The sequence below is a fragment of the Heterodontus francisci genome, chromosome 4, assembly GCF_036365525.1.
Source record: "Heterodontus francisci isolate sHetFra1 chromosome 4, sHetFra1.hap1, whole genome shotgun sequence".
NCBI classification, from domain to species: Eukaryota; Metazoa; Chordata; class Chondrichthyes; order Heterodontiformes; family Heterodontidae; genus Heterodontus; species Heterodontus francisci.
In genome coordinates this window covers 169,273,708-169,297,460 of record NC_090374.1, presented here as the reverse complement: position 1 = coordinate 169,297,460, position 23,753 = coordinate 169,273,708, and the positions used below count along the sequence as shown (strand labels likewise).

Sequence of the window (23,753 nt, the reverse complement as noted above, 5' to 3'; positions counted from 1 at the left end):
TCCTCTATTACAGAGTAATATTCAACACAAGAAATTTGGAGTAAATTTCTGTTCTGTGTGTAATGGGGAGATGCAGCAGAGAGTGGAAAGGATGTGGACTTTGGTCATCTCATGTGATTAATAACTGGCCTCACTCACGCCTTCAGCAGATGAATTACCCTCGCAGAGGCCTCGCTGCCTATTGGGCGACTGAGTCCATCAGTCCTGGCTTGGGGGATCATGCACCCACCTTTCCCCAAAACATTACAATGGTGCCAAGAACAAATACATGAGACAAAACAAAATACCTTTCCAAAACAAAACTTAAAGAGTGCTAACTGACTTTAAAAAAAAAACTAAGTGAAAAGAAAGTCTTTTAAAGCCAAAGGAATCTTTGAGGACATGAAGAGTTAAAAGCAACCATCTCCTGGGTCAAAAATAAAAAGAAATTCAATCATTGACAGTCAAGTTTTTGTGGGGGCTGTATCATCTCATTCTGAATCAGACATTGTGATCAGACAAAGTCTAACCAGGAATGACAATAAGATTTTGTTGCTCCCTCATTAAGCTAAAAGATCTAACAAGCAGAACGTTTTTTTTTTGTTACTCATTTAGTTCCATGACACCAGTTTGTTATCAGTGTACAAAGTGTACAGCCTGTGTTTCCTTGAATTGGCCCCTGTGTCACAATGACCTGAGTGAATAAGTTCTTACTATCACAAACAGTCCTAGTAATCTCTGGCCTCGACAGTGACACACACACACACATATACACACACATCCTCACTCAACCAAACTGCCCAGTTACCAGATGTCTTACTCAGCAACTAATTAGTCACTGAGGTTACTGCTTGGCTCCTAACCCTGACACTAGGGTGGGAGACTGCAGCAATGTTCTTCTCAAAAGCATCCTCTCTGTGCGTTAATCAAGAGGTGCACCATAAAGCGTCAACTCCTTCAAACATACACACAGTACAGAGGACCACTTTAAAAAGGTTAATTGAACTATTGTGACCAACATTAATCCCATATTCCTGCTCAAATGTAATAATGATGGTGTTATTCCTTTAGTGTTCACAAAAATAGTGAGTGGGAGTCGGAATTTAATTTGTATCATTTGTAGCTCTCCTAATTAACAAAGGCCTGAGTGATCCGCGTCAAGCTACTGCACTGTGATCATGCCTGCAGAATCTTAGGGAAAAGGCTGCCTCACCGGAAGAACGAGGCGCATGCCTCATGGGTCCAGTGTGGATCTGGAATCGAAGTCCGGCACAAGGTTTAAAATAATCATGCGCTGGAGAATTGCAAATCCAGCCACCTCAAAAATTGAATTAAACCAGCAAAGATATTGTCAAGACTAAACCTGACTCTCCTGTGTTTGTCTTTGTAACCTAACAGAGGACTAGGTGCCAAGGCTTACAAAATACCCACAGAAAGAATTGACCAGAATTATTTTCTATTAATTTTTGATTCACTTCTCCCTCCCCCGCCATCCCACATTCTTAATATGTGCAAAAAAAGGACTTTTATAGTTTATTTTGCTAATTGGTTAATGTTTGTGCTCCACTAAGATAGTCTTTAATTATATTTCTGTACTAGTGATCGGTTCAGAGAGTATGACTGGCCACTTTACCCTCGCTAGTTTAAAAAGACAGCAGGAAGTTTAGTCCTTGCTGTTTTAAAACATCTCCTTCACTGCTGCCTAACTTTCCAAAGAGAAACTGAGATGGGTATAAAATGACTTGGCTTTTCAAACCTTTTCTTTATGTCTTTAATCAATACAGAAGCTTCAAGGCCACATTACCACCACCTCAGTATTTTCTCCACAAATTCTCACTTGCAAAACCTTGTATACAGCTTTTAGATTCTCTGCCATCTGTCAAGAACTGTTGAGATCAAAAGATGCCTTTGGAAATGGATCGATTTGAAGTCATTTTGGTGAATTCAGAAATCTGTACTTAATATATGTATAAGACAATTGAAAGCGCGCTACTTAAAGCCTAGTTAAGCAGTCCTGAAATCAGGGAGAAAGTGGAGCAATGTGTAGATTAAAACCAGACCACCTTCCTGATGTGAAAAACACAGGGAAAGAATGGCAGAGTGTCACGCAGCAAAGGTCTATTGGCAGCAGAGCTGCAGAGCCGGAGGTTTAGGTACTCTGGTCAGTCTCAACCTGTGACAGATCAAAAAGCTCCCCAATCCTCTCCCTACTTGCCCCACCCCCAAAGATCTGCCTCAGCAGCTACACTTTAAGGGTTATCGGGGTCCTGAGGCAAACCTGACCCTTTGAAACATTCCGACAGTTTTAGAAGTAAAGAAATAATAAAAACAGGATTAGAGACGGGTCTTCTGGTACCTTCTCCCTGGGAAAAGCAAAATAAATCTAGCTATGGCAGTTCAAATGTAAATCTGCTGAGGAATGTGGGCCATCACTTCCACAGCCTTGGTCATTTACATGTAAACACACCAAATGAGGATAATATAATCTGCAGCTGCCCATATACCTGCTGTCACAGGTGATCACTACATCCCGACCCAACACTATTGCAGTCCTGGGATCATCGCACTCACACTTTTACTTGTAACATCTTCGTTACCAAAAGAAAATAAACTACATGAAAGAAACACACAAAATAATATTTCTTTTCGGAAAATATTATGCTTCTGTTAAGTGCAGTAAACATCATATTGATTGTTAGTTCATGGTGAGACTTAAAAATGATTTTTTTGTTGTACTAAGAAGTATTCTTTCTCTTTAATTATTGTGTGTTTTATATCCCTGTAAAACAATCTCCTCATTACTGTGCAATCAAACATTCACTTTCACCAATGTTTCAGATCTGCAGCCACCAGACACACAGATCTTTGAGTGGTCAGAATCTTTAGGACCGAGAGAAGTTAATAAATGCACAGTTCATATTCCACAAGCACTGGTGCAGGCTGCATAACATGTTCCTGAAATAATTCTAATTTTTCTGTTATGCAACAAGCAAAAGAGTAAATGATTTATCTATTCATTGACAATGGCAGCACTCAATCATTCAATCATCTTCAGCATTTATGAATTTATTTTTACAGCACATTTAAAATTTTAATTGCTCACAACAAAAAATATTTGCTTAATTTCTCCAAGTATAACTCACCTAGGTTAAAGCACATTTGTGGCAATATAATATACAGCAGGACATTACTCAGGCTCTTAATTTTCAACCCTTGTGATGAAATTTAATGTGGACCTATGTGTTTAAATATCACAGTCATAAACATGACTCAGTTACAGGAAACCTATGATTTTTGGACAAAGAAGCATTATCGTTTGCTTCAATAATTTTCCGTATTTGATGTTTCCAGGAATTCCCTCCCATATTAGTTCTGAGTTTGGAGTGAAAAGTATTTTCATTTTTAAATAGCGATCAATTCTGAGGTACTTATTGAAAATTATATGACTCCAATTTGACTGACAAATTTAAACTGTCACAAACAAATTAACCCCTTAAAAGTTCGATATAATTTTTCCATCAAACACAAAGAGCTTACAACGTTGGTTTTTTCTCCTCTGTTCTGAAAACACTGAATTAGACAAAGTTCCACAATCCTGTGTTGTTCTCTAAATCACTGATGATACATAGCTCAATAGGTGTGCACAGTTTCAAGGCTGAAAAGTGTTCCTGCTGCCCAATGGGTTTTGCCCTGAAGAGCCGATTCAATGCTTTTAAACAGCAAACAAAATCCTTCTTTTCTGTTATTCATTACCAAGGACTGATTGCTTTAACCTTCCATTGATCTTACCAACAAAACAAAATCTACCTCCAAAAATGTTCTTGCACTGCACAGTAACCTGACTTAAATTGCAATCTAGTCTCTGTCATTTAAATGAATGTCTGGTGAAGAAATATTTATGTAAAGTGAGTAGAACATAAGAAATCAAACCCCATTTTTTTAAACCTGCTTTCACTATTAATTCCGGCTGTGAATTCCTATTTAGGGAATTTGTGTTTTGTATCAGTCATGCATTTTCCCTTGTTAAGAACACAAATAACAAAGTCACTTTCTACAATTATCATCTGTGTGTGTCTTCCATTATTACTGTCAAAAACAATATTATGTGTAACATAAAACATGAAGCAATTTATATTCAGACAATCTTCTGTTACAAATTTAAACTGGGCATGAGATTGTGTGACATCAAATCCCTCGCAATCTTCCATGGGGATTCCTTATGTGGATATTCCCGCTCCGTAACAAAACAATTAGGTAACGAAGATATTCACTTTGCAGGAATTGATTGTAACAATTAATGAAGCCAATTAGCATTTGATTTTTTTCACTATTTGATGTATTTACGCCAATACACAAAAAGAATATTCCAGTATCCCGCAGCCCTTGCACTGAGTATGACCAGAGAGCTCTGGAGGCTTTTATCTCCTTAGCTCAGTCGTGAATCAAGTGAGTAATCTATTTCTGAAAATCATTGCCCCCACCCTGCTCCCCACGGCCCAAAAAAAGAGGAATCTGTGATTCAAGAAAGTTGGTTTTCACCAGCACTTCTTAAGCTAAGTATTATTCAATCGCAAAGTTCACCCATCCACACTCAAACCAAAAAGTGTGTGAGCTCCACAAAGCAAAAGGATACTTTATTGTCTTAGTAAACCTTGTAGCTCCTTGAACCAAATCCTAATGCATTCAAGGAATTGCAGAACTGAATCCTCCCACATAGAATTCAAATATCTATTTGGGTTCCACTGAATTTTTGACAAATTCTTTACAAATAATTAAGTTTTGCTCCTTTACCATACATGTATATATTTTTAAATCTGTCAATGTTCAAACATGGTACTTTCTATTCCCACTTTATCATATTATTTTAAAATTTTACAGGATTGCTCACATTTCTTCATGGCATTGAAAATAAATAATGCTATTTATCTCATGCAAAGACCATCCACAATAAGCATTTAAAAACAGAGTCCCAACTGCTCTCCTCTACCTGCGCAGTCTGAGCCTCACTACATTACTCATTAACACTTTGCAGAATGTTGTCGCATCTGTTCCACTTGCATTCGTGACATGAGAGCTTCCCTTCCAATGTGAACTTTTACTGACTGGAAGGATAATGATGCACGCCTGCAAGTCTCAGAATGGGGATTAACATCGCACCACACAAAAGCAGTTTGTTCAAACCATCTACAGCCAGAGGGACCTGAGCTCAGAAGAGCCACACTCTCTTGCTGCTGTTGTTTCTGTTCCCTGCTCCTTAAAGGGAAGCGATCCAACCAATGAATAAATATCCCTTACAAGAAAGCAATCTAACGAGAGGCAGAATGAATAGAAGGTACAGTCTGCCTTTGCTCAGTGAGAGAGGCAATGCAGGGTGTGCACTTGTATAAGCAGTAACTGGGGTCCCTCTACAGGAAACAAAATTCACCTGCTTTCAATCGATGCATCCAAAATAGTTAAATGTCTTGCTTTAAAATAGACACGGAGTACAAAATACTTAAAAATGAGACAATAAATTTATTAGGAATCCTTAATAGTATTTTCATCTGTTGTGGGCTAGGTTGGTACTCGACTGCAGTGAGTGTCTTCGCTCCCGGGCTGACTGTTCTGTTCCTAATGACCAAACTAGGCAAGAATTCCACATGTCAGAACTCTGGAAGAGAGGAACGACCCTGTAGAAAGGTTGGGTTTGAACTTCCCTGCCCTTGTTTGAGATGCATCCAAGAAGAAACTATTGCTTTCATTCAGCAGAGCCAAACAATTTTGCAAGACGACCAGGGAGCAGGCAGGGCACGTATCAGTGAGTGCCTGGTACAGAGACACCCGCTTCTGTGATTAATTATCAGTTATTACTGGCCCTGCAACAAGATTTCTGGTCTCCCATCAGAAGGAGCATGCCAAGTCTCAGCTGCCTGTAAAGCGGCTCCGAGTGCAGGCATAGCACTGGGGAAAAGTGAAGATATTACTCGGACAACAGACAGAGAGAGAAAAAGAGAGAGAGAAGGGTAGGAAAAGGAGAGAGATGGCTGAGAGAGGGAGGGAGGGAGAGAGAGAGAGAGAGAGAGAGAGAATCTTAAGAACTGAAACTGTCTCTGCACAAGATACTAATGATCCCACTGTTGAACTCTGGCAGGGATTGCAGTTCAACACTCCGACCCTCACCGCAGCACATAAACCTGCATTCTACCACATGAAGCCAATTAAAAAACTCGAAGAGGCCCCTCAACCTACTATCAGTTTCAGCCGAGGCTCTGTCATTCGGGGGAGACGGGACGCGGTGCTCTGTTTATTAGAAGCACTCAAGGTACAATCAACTCCACTCAACTGCAAGCCTTGCTGGAACTCTCTCAATGTGAAACTTTACAGCAGCTGGCTCCAGCTGCACTTTTATTTTCTTCCTCCTTTTCCTCAAGCTAGGCAGAGACGTGCTCTTAGGGAGGTAATGAGGGCAGGCATGCACAATCCAGTCACAGCAACACGGCTGCTCAGTGACAATAAATGGCATGAATCTACACCAAAAAAGAAACACAGCAAGCTGAATGGGGAAAAAAATAAACTGGGAAAGAAAACAAAAAAAAAAGCATGCCAAAAAAAAAGTATTTAAATCAAACTCACCTGTTGGGACATTCTGAAGAGCAGGTTAGTCTCGGAGTTCTGCCATGTCCCCATGAAACCAGGCTCTGTGGATGCTGCTCTTGTGCTGAACTGCATGGAGTAGTTGGGTACTTAAGTCTCTTAAAGTGAAGTCGCTTGCTCTGACTCACACACACTCTTTTTTTTCCCTCTCTCTCTCTCTCTCCCCCTCACATTCCCTTCTGCTGCTCCTGACTGAAAGGTATTGGTGGGTTTTCAAGCCTCTTGGCTGTCAGTAGCAAGAAGTGCAGTTAAGAATCTGGCTTCAACTGTGCTTTCCTTGGGGGTCAGTTCTCTTTTCGCACCTCCTGAACAGATACCCCGATCATTTATGCATAGACTGTGACTCCCAAAGCACGCCCTGTACAGCTTAACAGCTGCCAGTCAGGTGTGCAGGCAACACGGATGAGACCTGACCATCAGCTCACCCTCCCAGTGACTGGATGTCATTGGATAACAGCGCAAAGAACTCAAAGCACTAGCCTTACTGGCAGGCACAGAATGACATCCTGTGGCAACTCCACACAGACAAACTGGGAGGGGGGAATTACATTCAGCAACTCAGAGCTGAACAATTTAGGAATTTAGAGATCAGGAAGAAAAAAAATCTGTGGCATTTTCTGACAATCCTATGCTTCTTTGCAGCTTGAGAGTGATAATGTAACCTCACCCTTTGGCACAGTAGAAAGCACTCGAGTGATAGCTCTGTGTCATTAGTGTGTCAATGAGAAATAAGCAGCAAATGTACACAATAGTGACACAAATGCACATTCCCCTCTCTCTCTCTTTTTCTCCCTAAAAGCTTTCCTACAAACTTTCCCTCCACATGCGCTCTTGACTACATTCAATTCACTGCCATTAGATTAAAAAGCACAAAGGCAGGAAATACTGGATTTAAAAAAAAATAAAAATACACAAAAACACACATTAAAACAAAATAAAATAGCCCAGGAATAAAGCACCAATGTCCACCTTTGGTCCAAGAAAAGATCCCATAGGTGGAATCTTTGTTGTGTGATCAATAATGCCACACAGTAGCTGCACTCTCAACCCTCCTCTCCCTCATTCTATCTCCCTTTAAAAATTAGCTAGCCTCTTGATTTCTGAAGTGGCACTCAGTTCTCCAGTCAAGCTGTATACTCTGCTTCTGACCTTCCCACTAATGGCTGTTATTTGTGAGAGGCTAAAGGACACTGCCAATAGCACATTCTCGCTCTCCCTCTCCCTCTCCCCCTCTGTCCCGCAGTCCTCCTAGCCTAGACAGCCTGCAGTTGCAGTAGCAGCACCTGCAGTAATAGACTCCTTTATTAAAACTGTTATTCTGCAAGACTTGAAATTCCCCCTAGACTGGGGCCATGTCAAAGCCGATATAATTAACTAGGAAGCTCAGCAACGGATCAATTACCAGACAAGCAAGTGATAGTGAAATCAATGGAAGATCATCAGCCACATTATCAGTGTTGCAACTCATTAGGATAAAACGGAGGAATGCTCTTAAAGCGAGCTGAAGTGAGCTAGCATTCCCAAACAAAGGGCTAATTTGGACCCCTGCTGTGAACATTCTGTATTAGAATTAGCCTTTCCTTTTTTAAATGCCGCAGCCCCATAACTAAATGTGACAGACTGAGCAAAGCAGTTTATTAAGATACCAACTCCAAGTTTATTTACTTCATAAACTTGCCCTTAGAAAAATCAATAGAGTCTGTGCTGGGATTATTAGGCTGACTAACTAATACATCCAGTTCCAAGCTTCCCAACCAAGAGTGTTCAACAATAAACTGCCAGCCAGGTCTCAGTGTCAGAGAGATGTTACTGTGCTTTTCTTTTTGTTGCTAACTTTGCTATAATGTGGACATCAACAGACAAAGTAACCCAGACACTGAGAATGACCCTGTCTGGATCTTTCCAGAGGAAAGCTGCGATTTGTCATACAAGAATGTGCAAGAATCTCCAAGCTTTACATCATCCAAACTCTTATCTGTAAATCCTCCAACACTTTCTTTTTCTATATATACAAAGTCACTACTGAGCTTTGCTTTGGAACCAGAACCTGCTTTCCATTTCTCACATTCAGGAAGAAATTACCCAGGGCCAGTATACCTGAAAACTATCATTACAGGAAAAAAATGGGCTGCACAGGATGAGATTAGGAGCTACAGAAAACGAAAGTATTTAATATTAGAATTGTCCCTGCAAAAAAAAGCACAATTCAACTGAACACAGCAAACCTTCACAGAGAAAGAGCAGTGACTGAGATGATTTTGTTTAGCGTTTGACAAACAAAATGTGAAATTAATTAATGCTGAGATTCGGGAGTAACTTACGCTGAAAAGAGGCAACGTAGAGTAAGATAGAAGCAGGAATAGCAATTACTGGGGTCTTTCTGCTCCGCATCTATACTGAGTTGGAACCTTCATTGCCACTGCACCGGATTTACTGTGTCAAATATTCGCTGATCACAGTTGTGAGACGGTAAACAAGATTTCTGTATTGTTTGTGTGACAGTACATATTCCACAATCTCACAAAATCAATATTATTTTTGGAACAATTTAGCTTTTTGTATCGTGCACAGAGAAATAATATTTTTTTTGATATGCATGATTGTAATTTCTCTTATCCAGACGGTGAAAAATCATTCCTTGCACCGTTTAATGTCTGCAACAGTGTCCAGAGAAAACTCTCCTTTTGGCATTTAGTATTTATGCTCTAGTTCTGACAACATGTAAAGCTTCTTTTCCAGGAGTAACACGAGACTCTTGCTTTTTTTTTCACAAGTAAGCATTAAGAAATTAACATTTTCAGTTCTTTCCCAATTTGGGGAACAGAATTAGAGCATTATAATCTCCAAATAGGCAAGTTATGAAACCATTGCTCCGTTTAACAGTTAACATGAAATTAGTGTGTTCTGCTGTTCACCCTTCACTCTGCCAAACCCGATTACATATCAACCAGAAAACTAAATCTTTAGCACAAACGTTAACAAATTGCAATTATGATAGAAAATCCAGGGCTCACATTCTGAAATTATTCTGAATGCTTCAAAAACAAGACCTAAATTCTCAGTTCATTCTTTTAAAAAGTGAGTTTTTGCTTGATATGGGAGCTTAGAAACTATAAAGGTAAAGATGTCCCATTTAATAATTTTGGGAGATATCCAAGCTGTGTCAGCAGAATGGGGTATTATCTCTTTAAGTCGGAGGCTCGCAGGGAACTGGGTTAAAGATCAGTGGTTTCTTCATATGACACTATATGTTGCTAATGGCTCTGCGGGACAGAACTGTCACTGTTACTGCCCTACACAGCATAGCCCACTTGAACACATGATAATCAGATCACCTCCAAGGCAAAGCGAGGAGGGGGAAGGAGCACATTCATTTCTGTATTTAGAACAAAGCAAGTAAACACTTTCTCGTGTTGCAGCTGCCCGTATAACTTAAGGAAATGTCCTTTCACCAACTAGTGTGCGAGATTTTACAGCGAAATCAGCTGGCTGTCACCCATGAAGGCACACTGGGCAAGGATCTTTGAGACACAATATCGCCTCGTTGGCTAAGCAGTTATTCCCCCTCCCCAATTTAACCATTTCACTGCTTGCTCACCCGAAAGCCAGCTGCTCTGATTGTCCGCTCTCACACTCGCAACATCACCACTCACTTTAAACACTTTCAGAAAACTATGTCATCATCACCATTTCTCCTGTAGGTATGAAGTCGGGCATGTTCCACTGTGGTCACTACACACAGCTCTGGTGAAAGCAAATTCCGAACAAGGTACTGATTGAAAAGGTGCTGTTGAACTGTCAGGGATGGTACAACTGTCCCCTATATTCCCGTCCAGGGACATATAACTTTCACAATTGTCAACCTATTCCAGCTCACAGCACTGTCACTGCATCCAGTAAAACGGAAAAGATGGTTCAAACACACTGCAAGGGATTATGACATGCAGTACAAGGCCTGCACTAGGGAGTTCTTCCTAGTGTCCTGATCAATAATTATTCCTCAACCAACATCACTATAACAGATAATCTGGTCATTATCACATTGCTGTTTCTGGGAGCTTGCTGTGTGCAAATTGGCTGCTGCAGTTTCGACATTACAATAGCAACTACACCTCAAAAATACTTCATTGGCTGTAAAGTGCTCTGGGGCATCCAGTGTTTGTGAAAGGTGCAATATAAATGCAATTCTTTCTTACATAGATCTGTGTTGTAGGTTTTATTTGTTGCAGCCCAGACTTAACGGAAGTGGTATAATTAAGAGGTAGGTGAGTTAATCAATCCCCAAATCGCCCCGTCTTTTATCCATATCAACTCTTACACTCAGAGATAGTGGGTGTAACACAGTATTTTTATTTTAACTTCAATCAATATATAGGAATGAAATTGTGTAGAAACATATCAGACTCAACTCCAGAGCAGCAACCTTGTACAGAGGGGTGACAACTGGAAGATCAAGAGTAGAGTTCTCCAGCTCTCTGTCACATTGGAGTTTGATATGTCTTGGGCAATCCCGAGTGTGGAAATCCAAATCAGGTCTGCTTTCCTAATACTCAAACGCTCTGATATTCATCACTCCCACTCCCTCCTCCCTTTAAAAACAGAGAAAATGAAATAAATTTTAAAAACTTGCTTTTTGTGTAGAGCTTGATTATATCAAAGTGATTCACACAAGGAATCCCTTCTGAAGCACTAATACTGTTGTCATATAGGAAAATGTCACTCTCAGGGAAAAACATTCTCCAGAAAATTTTCACATGTGCAGTTGAACTGAGGTGGAGTCACAGAATCATTTACAGCATAGAAGGAAGCCACTGGGCGATATGAGTCCATGCCAGCTCTCTGCACAGCAATCCATTAAGTTCCACTCTCCTGTTCTATCCCCGTAGACCTGCAAGTTTATTCCAAAAATAATAGCAGACTCATTGCTGCCAGCCTGTTTGATCAAGAATGCACGGGTGCATTGAGAATGTTAATGCAGAATTTCATCAGTGGTCAACCCATGCAAAGCAGAATTCATACAATCTTACAGCACAGGAGGCCAATCGGCCCAGCATTTCTGTGCTGGCTCTTTGAAAGAGCTACCCACCTCTCCCACTCCTCTGCTCTATTCCCATAGCTCTGCAAAATTTTCCTTTTCAAGTATTTATCCAATTCCCTTTTTGAAAGTTACTATTGAATCTGCTTCCACTGCCCTTTCAGGCAGCGCATTCCAGATCACAACAACTTATTTTAAAATTCCCTATATCTCCCCCATGGATTTTCCAGCCAAATATCTTGAATCTGTGTCCTGTGGTTACCAACTCTCGTGCCATTACTTGATATATCAAAACCCCTCACAATTTTGAAAACCTCCATTAAATCTCCCTTTAACGTTCTCTGCTGTAAGGTGAACAGCCCCAGCTTCTCCAGTCTCTCCACATAACTGAACTGCCTCATCCCTGATACCAGCCTAGTAAATCTCCTCAGCACCTTATCCAAGGCATGGACATCCTTCTTACAGTGTCAGAAACATTTGTTATTTCAAGAACAGCATTTTAAATAAAGAAATAAAATAACCCCAAATGAGCTGGAGAATTGGCTTCAAAAATGGTAGAAGAGTAAGTGTTGTTGATGAAACTCCTGATGAACCCTGTGCAATGAAAACAATTGTAAAAAATGGTTGTGTAAATACACAATTACGATCATCTATAAAAGGATGTCAATGGGTGAGGGAACATTGTGGCGACAGGAATCAGCAACAGTCATTTCTCTTTATTCTTTATGCCCTTGCACCAAACACACAATGCAGCAAAGTCACAACTGAACACTCATCATCTGCTCTTCATTGCATCAGTCATCTTACAGGGCAGCAGAAGTGGTGGCAAATGGCATGTTAGCCCTGGAGTCCTGAATGGTCTTTTTGCTGTACAATATATGCAAGAGCTTTCTGGCCTGAGTGTTAAAGAAATGTAAGAAACACAAAATCTATTTAAATTCATCTAGGGAAAAAAGTTCTTCAATAACTTTATTTTTCTTTGTGCTGTTATATATTGCACTGACATGGGTATATCCAAATAAGAATGCTGTTAAAGATGTTTAACTTTGATGCTGTAACCGTGCTCCAACTATTAAGAGGAGAATTTTAAGGCATTACTACAAAAGCAATTAACCCTTTAAGCATTCTGGCAGTTTTCAGACACTGTGATGAATGATTTAAATGTTACTGCACATTTGCAGAATATGAGACTTGTGGAATGTCCTTAACATTTCACACTTTTCCATTGCTACTTTCTAATATCTGATAATTGAGAAGAATGGGGAAGGCTTAGACCCAGCCAATCACAAGTCACGATTGCATTCAGCACAGGGAGAGTCAATTAAACAGCAATCTGATATTAATCTTGATTAGCCAATAGAGTGTGTAGTCATTGGCCCCTCTGCTGAATGCCAAGAGCAAGTATGCAGAGACTCTGAGCTGTCACATGGATTAACCTGGGGGACTAAACAAAAAATTAGCACATTCCACCTAGCACTGGTATACATCATTCTGCATCACTTTCCAGAGCTCCCCCTCCCACCAACCTCTGAATAATTTGTGCGAGATACATCGATACAGGTCTCAGTTGTTTGACTGCCCTTCCTCGTGACATGGGAGAATTAATTCCAGTGTCTATACAGTATGCAGCCACTGACTGACCTAAGGGATCTGGACATCAGGATAAATGGCAAACCTCCAGACCATTACTGCAAGTCATCAGACAGGCCTCATCATAGCAAAGACCAGACACTTTAGACTAATTGTAATAACCCTTTAATCCCCTGTCCATTTTGTTGAATGTAGTAAAGAAATAGGATTGGGAGGAGGGGCGGCGAGGGTAAGCTGCCTGGATCACCATCCTCTTAAAGTAGATCAAGCATTTTTTATGCCCGATATATCATATCGTATTTAATGAAAACAAAATTCTTGCTCATCAGCTGGAGTCTAAAGGGCAATTTCCTGCTCCATGTACAACACTACACAAAGGAGATGGGAGTTTCAAAGGTTTTGTACCTTTAGAAGCCAGTGACACTATCATTTTGGGAGCAAAATTTTTCAGAAAAAAATTTGCATAAATACCACACGCAAAAAAATAAACTTGTAGATAACCAGAGGTGATCTGCATGTGATTCGAGTCAGGTCTCCTGCTATGTATATCTTTTCAACGTTAGTCAAGGAAAGTAATGGAATGTCTGGCTGATTATTAATAGTCAGCTTTCATTTCACAGGTTTCAAATCCTGCCAATGACAATTTGGCAAATAGCCAAATAAATACAGGAAGTGCCCATTACTCAATAAATCCCATGTCCCATCAAGTTGACTATCCGGATCTTAGTGAGGCATTTCACTTTAATGACTGCTTGGGTGCTTTCATGTAGACATTTTAGTGGGTTGCTACATTTGTCTGCTAATTATAATCATAGAATCTTACAGCATAGAAGGAGGCCATTTAGCCCATTGTGACTGTGCTGGCTCTTTGAAAGAGCTATCCAATTAGTTCCAATCCCCCCTGCTCTTTCCCTCAAAGCCCTGCAAATGTTTCCCATTCAAGTATTTATCGAATTCCCTTTTGAAAGTTACTAATGAATCTGTTATTTTCCACCCTTTCAGATAGTGCATTCCAGATCATAACAATTGATGTCATTTTAAGTTTTAATTATTCATTTAGGTTTGGAACAAAAAAGTAATGGATATGATATTTCTATTTTCATTTCAATATAAGATTACCCGTAAAAAAATGCACTCTTGTTACCTTTCCGCTTAATGTACATGAGGGCTTTGCTGCTTAGCGTTGCTTTTTTATAGATTTCAAATAGTCTACACGCACCTAAAAACGTTTGGCACTTTAAATAAAGTTTATCCTAATCACAGATTATCTTAAGAGAATTCTACTGCAGCAAAAATATTACACTAATCTAAACCTGATGTTACTGAGCCCTAAAGGCCCATTTTCAAATGAATAATTATTATGAGAAGAGCAGCAGATTTTTTTCAAATGCTTTCATTACAGAACTGATTTGCATAAATGCCACATTCCCTTCAATATGTAGCATTATGACATACGATTCAAAAATATTATGGAGTGAAAAACAGGAAGGGAGAAAGGGAATTTAAAACAGAAAATGCTGGAAATACTCAGCAGGCCTGGCAGCATCTTTGGAGAGAGAGAAACAGTTAACATTTTAACATCAACCTGAAATGTTGGGCTGGATTTTAAAGCCCCTCGCTGTTGGGAATGGTGGCAGGGGGTAGGGGGTGGGGGGTGGTGAGCAATGAAGGTCGGTGCAATGGAGGCCCGCCACTGACCCCGAAGGCGACAGGCCCCGTGCCGATCTCGGCGGCGGCGGTGAGGCCTTGTGGCAGCCGCCCTGCCGATCGGTGACGGGACCCCCATTTCAATATGTAAATTAATTTACATACCTGATTTAATGAGGGTCCTGTCACCTCCTTAAATCGCTGCACCGATCTTCATTCGGGCAGCCGACAATGCCGCGCCTGCAAATCCCCATTCGGGGAAATGGGGCGCGACACCTGTGGGGGGGGGGGGGGAGAAAGAGGAGGATTTTTTTCTCTGGGTGGGGAGCGGGAGCGGGGTGACAATGATGCGGATTGGCCGGGAGGGGGGTGCTTGATGGGAAGGGGTAAAGGGCAAAGTTGCCGAACTTTGCTGTGCGGGGAGGGTCAAATTGTCAATATTTGAATTCGGGGGGAAAAGAGCACAAATGTCTGGAAATGCCATTAGGGGGCGGGAAATGTATTTGAAAGTCATTGAAATCTGTTTTGTGGAAATTCGACTCACCTGTCCCTTAATTTTTTAAATGCCGTTAGAGGGCTGCAAGCCCTTTAAAAATTGCACCGTCTCCTGCGCATCGGTGCCGGACACCATCACCTGCGGTGGCTCGCCCACCCCCTCTACATCATCGTGGGGGGGCCGGCGCTGTGGCCGTGCAAATGAGCCTCCACGTTTGAAATCACAGCAGCTCTGTGATGCGGTGGCCGTGTGGGCGGGACGCAATTTTTTTTTTACATCTGCCACCTACTTTGGTGGCGGACTCTTAAAATGCCGCCAGGCCTGCTGAGCATTTCCAGCATTTTCCGTCATTATTTCACATTTCCAGCATCCGCAGTATTTTGCTTTTGTATAGAAGAAAGGGAGGCACAGCTGAGATTAATAAGACACAATACAAGACTATTCAATTAAAATATTTTTACATAACCTCTCTTCCATGCAGGGCCCAAAAAGGAACCATCACTCTGCCTGAGAGGTTCTGCATGTTATTTCACAGGACAATATTATATTGTTATATTGTATGTTTCTTTAAATTAGAGAAGACCCTGTCAAAGAATGCTAAAATCTGAGAGCAGTCCTTTCACACATACTGCATGATCTGCTTCATGCATTTTTAAAGAGACAATGTCCCTTTTCGTTGGCCTGCCAGGCTGTAAAGTCATAAATCTTCAAAACATCCTGCATGTTCTGGCTTTTCTGTCCCTGCCAATATGTTTGTTTAAAACAGAAACCTGCAACTGCAAAAGAGATTTCTCTTGAAAAAATCTGATTGGAATAAACAGATTGAAGCCAGAAATTTTGGGGCTAAGAGTTCACCAATAGATCTGGTCTGTTTCACAGAAGTTTAAAAGATTGTGGGGGTTAAGTTTGAGAGCCTTCAGGTGTGTATGCACCCACCACACCCCCCCAGCCTAGCATTACTTCCCCCCAACACCACACAAACCGTGAGGTCCGAGGAGCCTCGATAGTGGCTGCAGAAGGAGGCAAGAACCTGAGCTCAGGATGGGGCTTCGGAGGAGCAAGGGGTGGGGGGTGCGGTCAGGTTGTCTGAGATGGGGTTCAGTAGGAAGATCGGGGGGTCTGGTGGTCAACAAGAGGGAGGAATTGAAATTTGGGCAGAGTCTAATTGTCAGAGGTCTCGTGACCAGGAGTGACGGTGATTGTCATGAGCACCTAACTTTATATTTGGCAATGTTTAGAGTTAGTTTCCCACTGGCTGCTTTGGAGAAGACCAGAGTTGCAGCAGAGAACAGAAACAGCTGGTCAGCCCCTTATCTGCATATTCAAAGAGTGTAGTGAGTGTTTCACATGTGGGTAAAGGGCACCTCTAGCTTGTCCTCATCTAAGATGACAGACAGCTCACTTCTGGTTGGAAACCTGCACGTGCTTCCAGGCCTCTATTGTGGGCCATTCAGACGATGTGTAGTGCCTGATTAAACAGACATGACTTGCCCCAATTTAAGCCCCAGGGATTTTCGCTTTGCTCTTCTTTAATCTTTCAATATTGTACCGTTAAAAAAAACCCATTTGCTTCAGGTAAATAAAAATGTCCAAGGAACATAAACCCCTGCCCTCCTACTAGACTGTTATTAAAATGACAATTGCTTTAGATTGGTCCCTAATAAACTAAATGCTAAGGTTGAGTAAGACAATTTACGATTTGCACCAGATGAATTGCTCTGCAAAGAGTAGCTGTTTTCTTGAAAGACAAGTCCTTGTAAAAACTGTTAGGACCTGATGTCTTCTAGAGAAATGACTGGTTCTGTGGAAAAAGTTGGAGGTGGATTTTTATGTGATGGAGGATGGGAGTGCGGGCTGGATCTTTGTGCTGTTTGATCAGGCTTAGCGTATCTGTGATAGGTTGGTACATCTTTGTTTTTCACCATGCCTTTAACACACCCTTTGCTCCATGACCTTCTTGTCAGTTATTCTCTGTGACCCTGTCCTATCAACACCTTCCCTTTTGTTATCTTTTGCCCCACCCCCACTTTATTTGCTTAAACCTATTACATTTCTAACCTTTGCCAGTTCTGATGAAAGGTCACTGACCTGAAACGTTAACTCTGCTTCTCTCTCCACAAATGCTGCCAGACCTGCTGAGTATTTCCAGCATCTTTTGTTTTTATTTCAGATTTCCAGCATCTGCAGTATTTTGCTTTTCTTTTAGGTTGGTACATGTTATTGTTCTTGCTGCTGATTGGTTGGCTATTGTATTCCATGATTGGTCAGTACATGCAAATGTCCTTGCTCCTGATTGATCGGCTAATCAAACCTGTGGTTGGTCAGTACATGCTAATGTTCTTGCTGTGTGGTGGATCTTTGTGTATGTGGAGGGTAAGATGTGTTGAAGTTGGTTGCACGTCAGTATGTTGGCTGCAGACTCTTCAGTGACTGAATTCTGTGCAGATTTAACACTTGCAGTGCTTAGTGCCTTTTACAAAGTTGACAATGTTTGTATTTTTCCGTATTATAGCTCGGAGTGCAGTAATAGACTGGTCAACAGAAGCTTGAGGAACAGCACCTCATCATTTGTTCATGCACTTTACAGCCTTCCAGACTCAACACTGAGTTCAACAATTTCAGATCATAACTGCTGATCCCAGTTTTTGGATGGCAGCTGTTGGTGATGGATTCTGCTATTTCCCATTTACACCTGCTCTAGACCCATCTTTTGTTTCTTCACTTGTCCCATTACCATCTCCATTAGCCTAGCACCATCATCTCTTTTGTCCATTTAATCTTTCCTGCCTTTCACCCTATCACAGACTTTCCCTTTTGATCTTTCCTCAAATCCTCCCTTTCCCTGCCTCTGTACTTGCTTAAAAACTGTTAAATTGTATTGCAGCGACATCATGACCTTAACGGAAGCCTCCCCGCCTGGCTACATCTTCCAACACTTGCTCCACCAAGACCATGTGGCACTTTATCAGCAGATCGCACGCTGGCCAGACCCCCTACTGCTCTGACACTTTCTCCCTCTTCGAGCATTTCTCCTTGTTTTATCCCTCTCACATCTCTTTCAAAATTATCATTCTTTATTGCCCTCCCAAGTACAATTAACATTTTATCACTGAGATATCTTCACTGCTTTCCTCCCTCAGCCTCTGCGCTTATCTTCAGTGATTTCAATCTCCATCTCAATCCATCATGTTCTCTCTCCTCTGTGTTCACTGCGCTCTTATCCTCCCTAAAACTCTCCTGCATGTAAACCCATATTCACAGCCAACCCCTCAACCTTCCCATCTCACACAGCTTTGCTAGTCCCATCATATCAATTACAGATAAGGCCATCTTTGATCACTTCCTTGCATCACTGTCCACCCATATCCTCCTATCACGCCCCAACATATCTCATTCTATATCCGTCCCTGGAAAAAAACTAAACCCCATTCACTTACAACTGCACTTTCAAAAGCTCAACTAGCTAGCCTTTCACCATCTCTTCGCCACTACATTTCTGCAGCTACTGATTTGCTCAACTGCAGTCTCACCATGATTTTTGGTTCCCACTTCAAAGTCTGTTCCATAGCTATTGACTCCATTTCTCTCCCTGGCAACAGTCTGAGATGAAGTCAATTCACAATCTTGGTGTCACATTTGACTCCCAGATGCGCTTCTGACCTCAGATTCACCAAAGGGGAGCTAAAATCAGTGTGTTTTAAAAATTAAACCCTGTTAGGGTAAGACCAGGTGGAGGCTGAGAGGGACCCCTAGACACCTTTCTCACCTGGTCGTAACAGAAATTTGGGGGCTACCATCCTGGATTTTACTCACAGACAAACAAGAGAAATTAGAAGTGGGAAACCACATTTTTAGATTAGATTTAGAGATACAGCACTGAAACAGGCCTTCGCCCACCGAGTCTGTGCCGACCATTAACCACCCATTTATACTAATCCTACACTAATCCCATATCCTACCACATCCTCACCTGTCTCTATATTCTCCTACCACCTACCTATACTAGGGGCAATTTCTAATGGCCAATTTACCTATCAACCTGCAGTCTTTTGGCTGTGGGAGGAAACCGGAGCACCCGGAGAAAACCCACGAGACACAGGGAGAACTTGCAACCACACAGGCAGTACTCAGAATTGAACCCGGGTCGCTGGAGCTGTGAGGCTGTGGTGCTAACCACTGCCAAATGGTTCGCAATCAAAAAAAAGAGCACGTTTTCGATACAGTTTTTCTTGTGATTGTGTGTGATTGATACTAACATGTCTGCAAATGAAGCGAGTAGGTCTCAAGCCAGGGTGAAGTAACTTGGGATAAGTTAAAAACACTATCTATGGAGGAGTTGAGAAAAATGGCAGAGCAGTGTGGGATCACTGTACGTGGTAAGGCTAGGAAGTCTGAACTCTTAAGACTAGTGGCCAACCATTTTTACTTGAATCTGAGAAGCAGAAATAGGGTTAGAAATAGACTCTGATAGGATATTGCTGGCAAAAATACAATTGGAAGAGAGGCAACTTGAACGAGAGAAGAGGAGAAAGAAAGAGCCTTCCAGAGGAACGTGAAGACAAAGAGAGGAGAGAGAGCACGAGGAGAGAGCAAGAGAGAGTGAGGTGAGAGAGCGAAAGAGCGCAAGAGAGCACGAGAGAGAGAGAGCGCAAGAGAGCGCGAGAGAGAGAGAGAGAGAGAGAGGAGAGAGAGAGAGAGAGAGAGAGAGAGAGAGAGAGCGCTGCGCGAGAGAGAGAGAGCACGAGAGAGAGAGTACGAGAGAGAGAGTACGAGAGAGAGAGCGCACGAGAGAGAGAGAGAGAGAGTGAGCACGCGCGAGAGAGAGAGAGAGCACGAGAGAGAGAGAGAGAGAGAGTGAGCACGCGCGAGAGAGAGAGAGTGAGCGCGCGCGAGAGAGAGCACGCGAGAGAGAGAGAGAGAGAGAGAGAGCGCGCTGCGCGCGGGAGAGGGAAGTGCGCGGGAGAGGGAGTGCGCGGGAGAGAGCGCGGGAGAGAGAGAGAGCGCGGGAGAGAGAGAGAGCGCGGGAGAGAGAGAGAGCGCGGGAAGAGAGAGAGAGCGCGGGAGAGAGAGAGAGCGCGGGAGAGAGAGAGAGCGCGGGAGAGAGAGAGAGCGCCGGAGAGAGAGAGAGCGCCGGAGAGAGAGAGAGCGCCGGAGAGAGTGAGCGCGAGAGTGAGCACGAGAGAAAGAGAGAGAGAGTGCGGGAGAGAGTGTGAGAGCGAGCGAGAGAGAGTGTGAGAGGGAGTGCGCGGGAGAGGGAGTGCGCGGGAGAGGGAGTGCGCGGGAGAGGGAGTGCGCGGGAGAGGGAGTGCGCGGGAGAGGGACTGTGCGCGGGAGAGGGAAGTGCGCGGGAGAGGGAGTGCGCGGGAGAGGGAGTGCGCGGGAGAGGGAGAGCGCGGGAGAGGGAGAGCGCGGGAGAGGGAGAGCGCGGGAGAGGGAGAGCGAGGGAGAGGAGAGCGCGGGAGAGAGAGAGAGAGCAAAAGAGAGAGAGAGAGCAAAAGAGAGAGAGAGAGCGCGGGAGAGAGAGAGAGCGCAGGAGACAGAGAGAGAGCGCGAGAGAGAGCGCGGGAGAGAGAGAGCGCGAGAGAGAGCGCGAGAGAGAGAGAGAGCGCGGGAGAGAGAGAGAAAGAGAGAGCGCGCCGGAGAGAGAGAGAGAGCGCGGGAGAGAGAGAGAGAGCGCGAGAGCGAGCGCGGGAGAGAGAGAGCGCGCAAGCGCGAGCGCGGGAGAGAGAGCGAGCGCGAGAGAGAGAGAGCCGCGCGCGGGAGAGAGAGAGAGAGAGAGCGCGAGAGAGAGAGAGAGAGAGCGCGAGAGAGAGAGAGAGCGCGAGAGAGAGAGAGAGAGCGCGCGGGAGAGAGAGAGAGCGCGCGGGAGAGAGAGAGAGCGCGCGGGAGAGAGAGAGAGCGCGCGGGGAGGAGAGAGGAAGCGGGGGAGAGAGAGAGAGCGCGCGGGAGAGAGAGAGAGCAGCGGGAGAGAGAGAGAGCGCGCGGGAGAGAGAGAGCGCGCGGGAGAGAGAGAGCGCGCGGGAGAGAGAGAGCGCGCGGGAGAGAGCGAGGAGAGGAGTGCGCGGGAGAGGGAGTGCGCGGGAGAGGGAGTGCGCGGGAGAGGGAGTGCGCGGGAGAGGGAGTGCGCGGGAGAGGGAGTGCGCGGGAGAGGGAGTGCGCGGGAGAGGGAGTGCGCGGGAGAGGGAGTGCGCGGGAGAGGGAGTGCGCGGGAGAGGGAGAGGGAGTGCGCGGGAGAGGGAGAGGGAGTGCTGCGGGAGAGGGAGAGGGAGTGCGCGGGAGAGGGAGAGGGAGTGCGCGGGAGAGGGAGTGCGCGGGAGAGGGATGTGCGCGGGAGAGGGAGTGCGCGGGAGAGGAGAGAGCGCGGGAGAGGGAGAGAGCGCGGGAGAGGGAGAGAGCGCGGGAGAGGGAGAGAGCGCGGGAGAGGGAGAGAGCGCGGGAGAGGGAGAGAGCGCGGGAGAGGGAGAGAGCGCGGGGAGAGGGAGAGAGCGCGGGAGAGGGAGAGAGCGCGAGGGAGAGGGAGAGAGCGCGGGAGAGGGAGAGAGCGCAGGGGAGAGGGAGAGAGCGCGGGAGAGGGAGAGAGCGCGGGAGAGGGAGAGAGCGCGGGAGAGGGAGAGCGCGGGAGAGGGAGAGCGCGGGAGAGAGAGAGCGCGGGAGAGAGAGAGAGCAAAAGAAAGAGAGAGAGAGCGCGGGAGAGAGAGAGAGCGCAGGAGACAGAGAGAGAGCGCGAGAGGACAGCGCGGGAGAGAGAGAAGCGCGAGAGAGAGAGAGAGCGCGAGAGAGAGCGCGAGAGAGAGAGAGAGAGAGAGCGCGGGGAGAGAGAGAGAGAGAGAGCGCGGGAGAGAGAGAGAGAGCGCGGGAGAGAGAGAGAGAGCGCGGGAGAGAGAGAGAGAGCGCGGGAGAGAGAGAGAGAGCGCGGGAGAGAGAGAGAGAGCGCGAGAGCGAGCGCAGGGAGAGAGAGAGAGCGCGCGGGAGAGAGAGAGAGCGCGCGCGGGAGAGAGAGAGAGAGCGCGCGGAGAGAGAGAGAGAGAGCGCGCGGGAGAGAGAGAGAGCGCGCGGGAGAGAGAGCGCACGGGAGAGAGAGAGAGCGCGCGCGGGAGAGAGAGAGAGCGCGCGCGGGAGAGAGAGAGAGCGCGCGCGGAGAGAGAGAGAGCGCTGCGCGGGAGAGAGAGAGAGCTGCGCGCTAGGGAGAGAGAGAGAGCGCGCGCGGGAGAGAGAGAGAGAGCGCGCGGGAGAGAGAGAGAGCGCGCGGGAGAGAGAGAGAGCGCGCGGGAGAGAGAGAGAGCGCGGGAGAGAGAGAGAGCGCGGGAGTGAGAGAGAGCGCGGGAGTGAGAGAGAGCGCGGGAGTGAGAGAGAGCGCGGGAGTGAGAGAGAGCGCGGGAGAGAGAGAGAGAGAGCGCGAGAGAGAGAGAGAGAGCGCGAGAGAGAGAGCGCGAGAGAGAGAGAGAGCACGAGAGAGGGAGTGAGCGCGAGAGAGAGAGAGAGTGCGAGAGAGAGAGTGCGAGAGAGAGAGTGCGAGAGAGAGAGTGCGAGAGAGAGAGTGCGAGAGTGGAGACAGCGCGCGCGAGAGAGAGAGAGTGCGAGAGAGAGCGTGAGAGAGAGAGCGCGAGCGCAAGTGAGAGAGCGATGAGAGAGAGAGAGAGAGCGCGAGAGAGAGCGAGAGCGCGAGAGAGAGGCGAGAGCGCGAGAGAGAGCGAGAGCGCGAGAGAGAGCGATGAGCGCAGAGAGAGAGCGAGAGCGCGAGAGAGAGAGAGAGAGCGAGAGCGCGAGAGAGAGAGAGAGAGCGAGAGCGCGAGAGAGAGAGAGCGCGATAGAGAGAGAGAGAGCGCGATAGAGAGAGAGAGAGAGCGCGATAGAGAGAGAGAGAGCGAGAGAGCGCGAGAGAGAGAGAGAGCGAGCGCGAGAGAGAGAGAGCGAGCGCGAGAGAGAGAGAGCGAGCTCGAGAGAGAGAGCGCGAGAGAGAGAGCACGAGAGAGAGAGAGCGCGAGAGAGAGAGAGCGCGAGAGAGTGCGAGAGAGAGAGTGCGAGTGAGACAGCGCGCGCCGAGAGAGAGAGAGTGCGAGAGAGAGCGTGAGAGCGCGAGCGCAAGTGAGAGAGCGAGAGAGAGCGAGAGAGAGCGAGGAGAGAGAGCGAGGAGAGAGAGCGAGGGAGCGCAGAGAGAGCGAGCTGAGGAGAGAGAGCGAGGAGCGAGAGAGCGCAGAGAGAGCGAGCGAGGAGAGAGAGAGCAAGAGAGCGCGAGAGAGAGAGCGCATGAGAGTGAGCGCATGAGAGCGGGGAGAGGAGCGCGAGAGAGGGAGCGCGAGGAGAGGGAGCGCGAGGAGAGAGAGCGCGAGGAGAGAGAGCGCGAGGAGAGAGAGCGCGAGGAGAGAGAGCGCA

General features: G+C 45.3%; 1 protein-coding gene across 3 annotated transcripts in view; it reads right to left on the bottom strand.

Annotated features, from left to right (window-relative positions):
• The window catches only part of bnc2 (basonuclin zinc finger protein 2), a 669,216-nt gene that overhangs the window by 412,593 nt on the left and 232,870 nt on the right, over positions 1-23,753 (bottom strand). For 2 of the 3 annotated variants that reach the window (XM_068030498.1, XM_068030499.1), the window contains exon 1: positions 6,592-6,715. The exons of the other annotated variant lie outside the window; for it this stretch is intronic. In XM_068030498.1, the coding sequence (XP_067886599.1) occupies positions 6,592-6,687 (96 nt within the window). In that variant the 5' untranslated portion in view covers positions 6,688-6,715. Of the gene's footprint in view, positions 1-6,591; positions 6,716-23,753 lie in introns of those variants that run through there. 3 annotated transcript variants of the gene reach the window in all.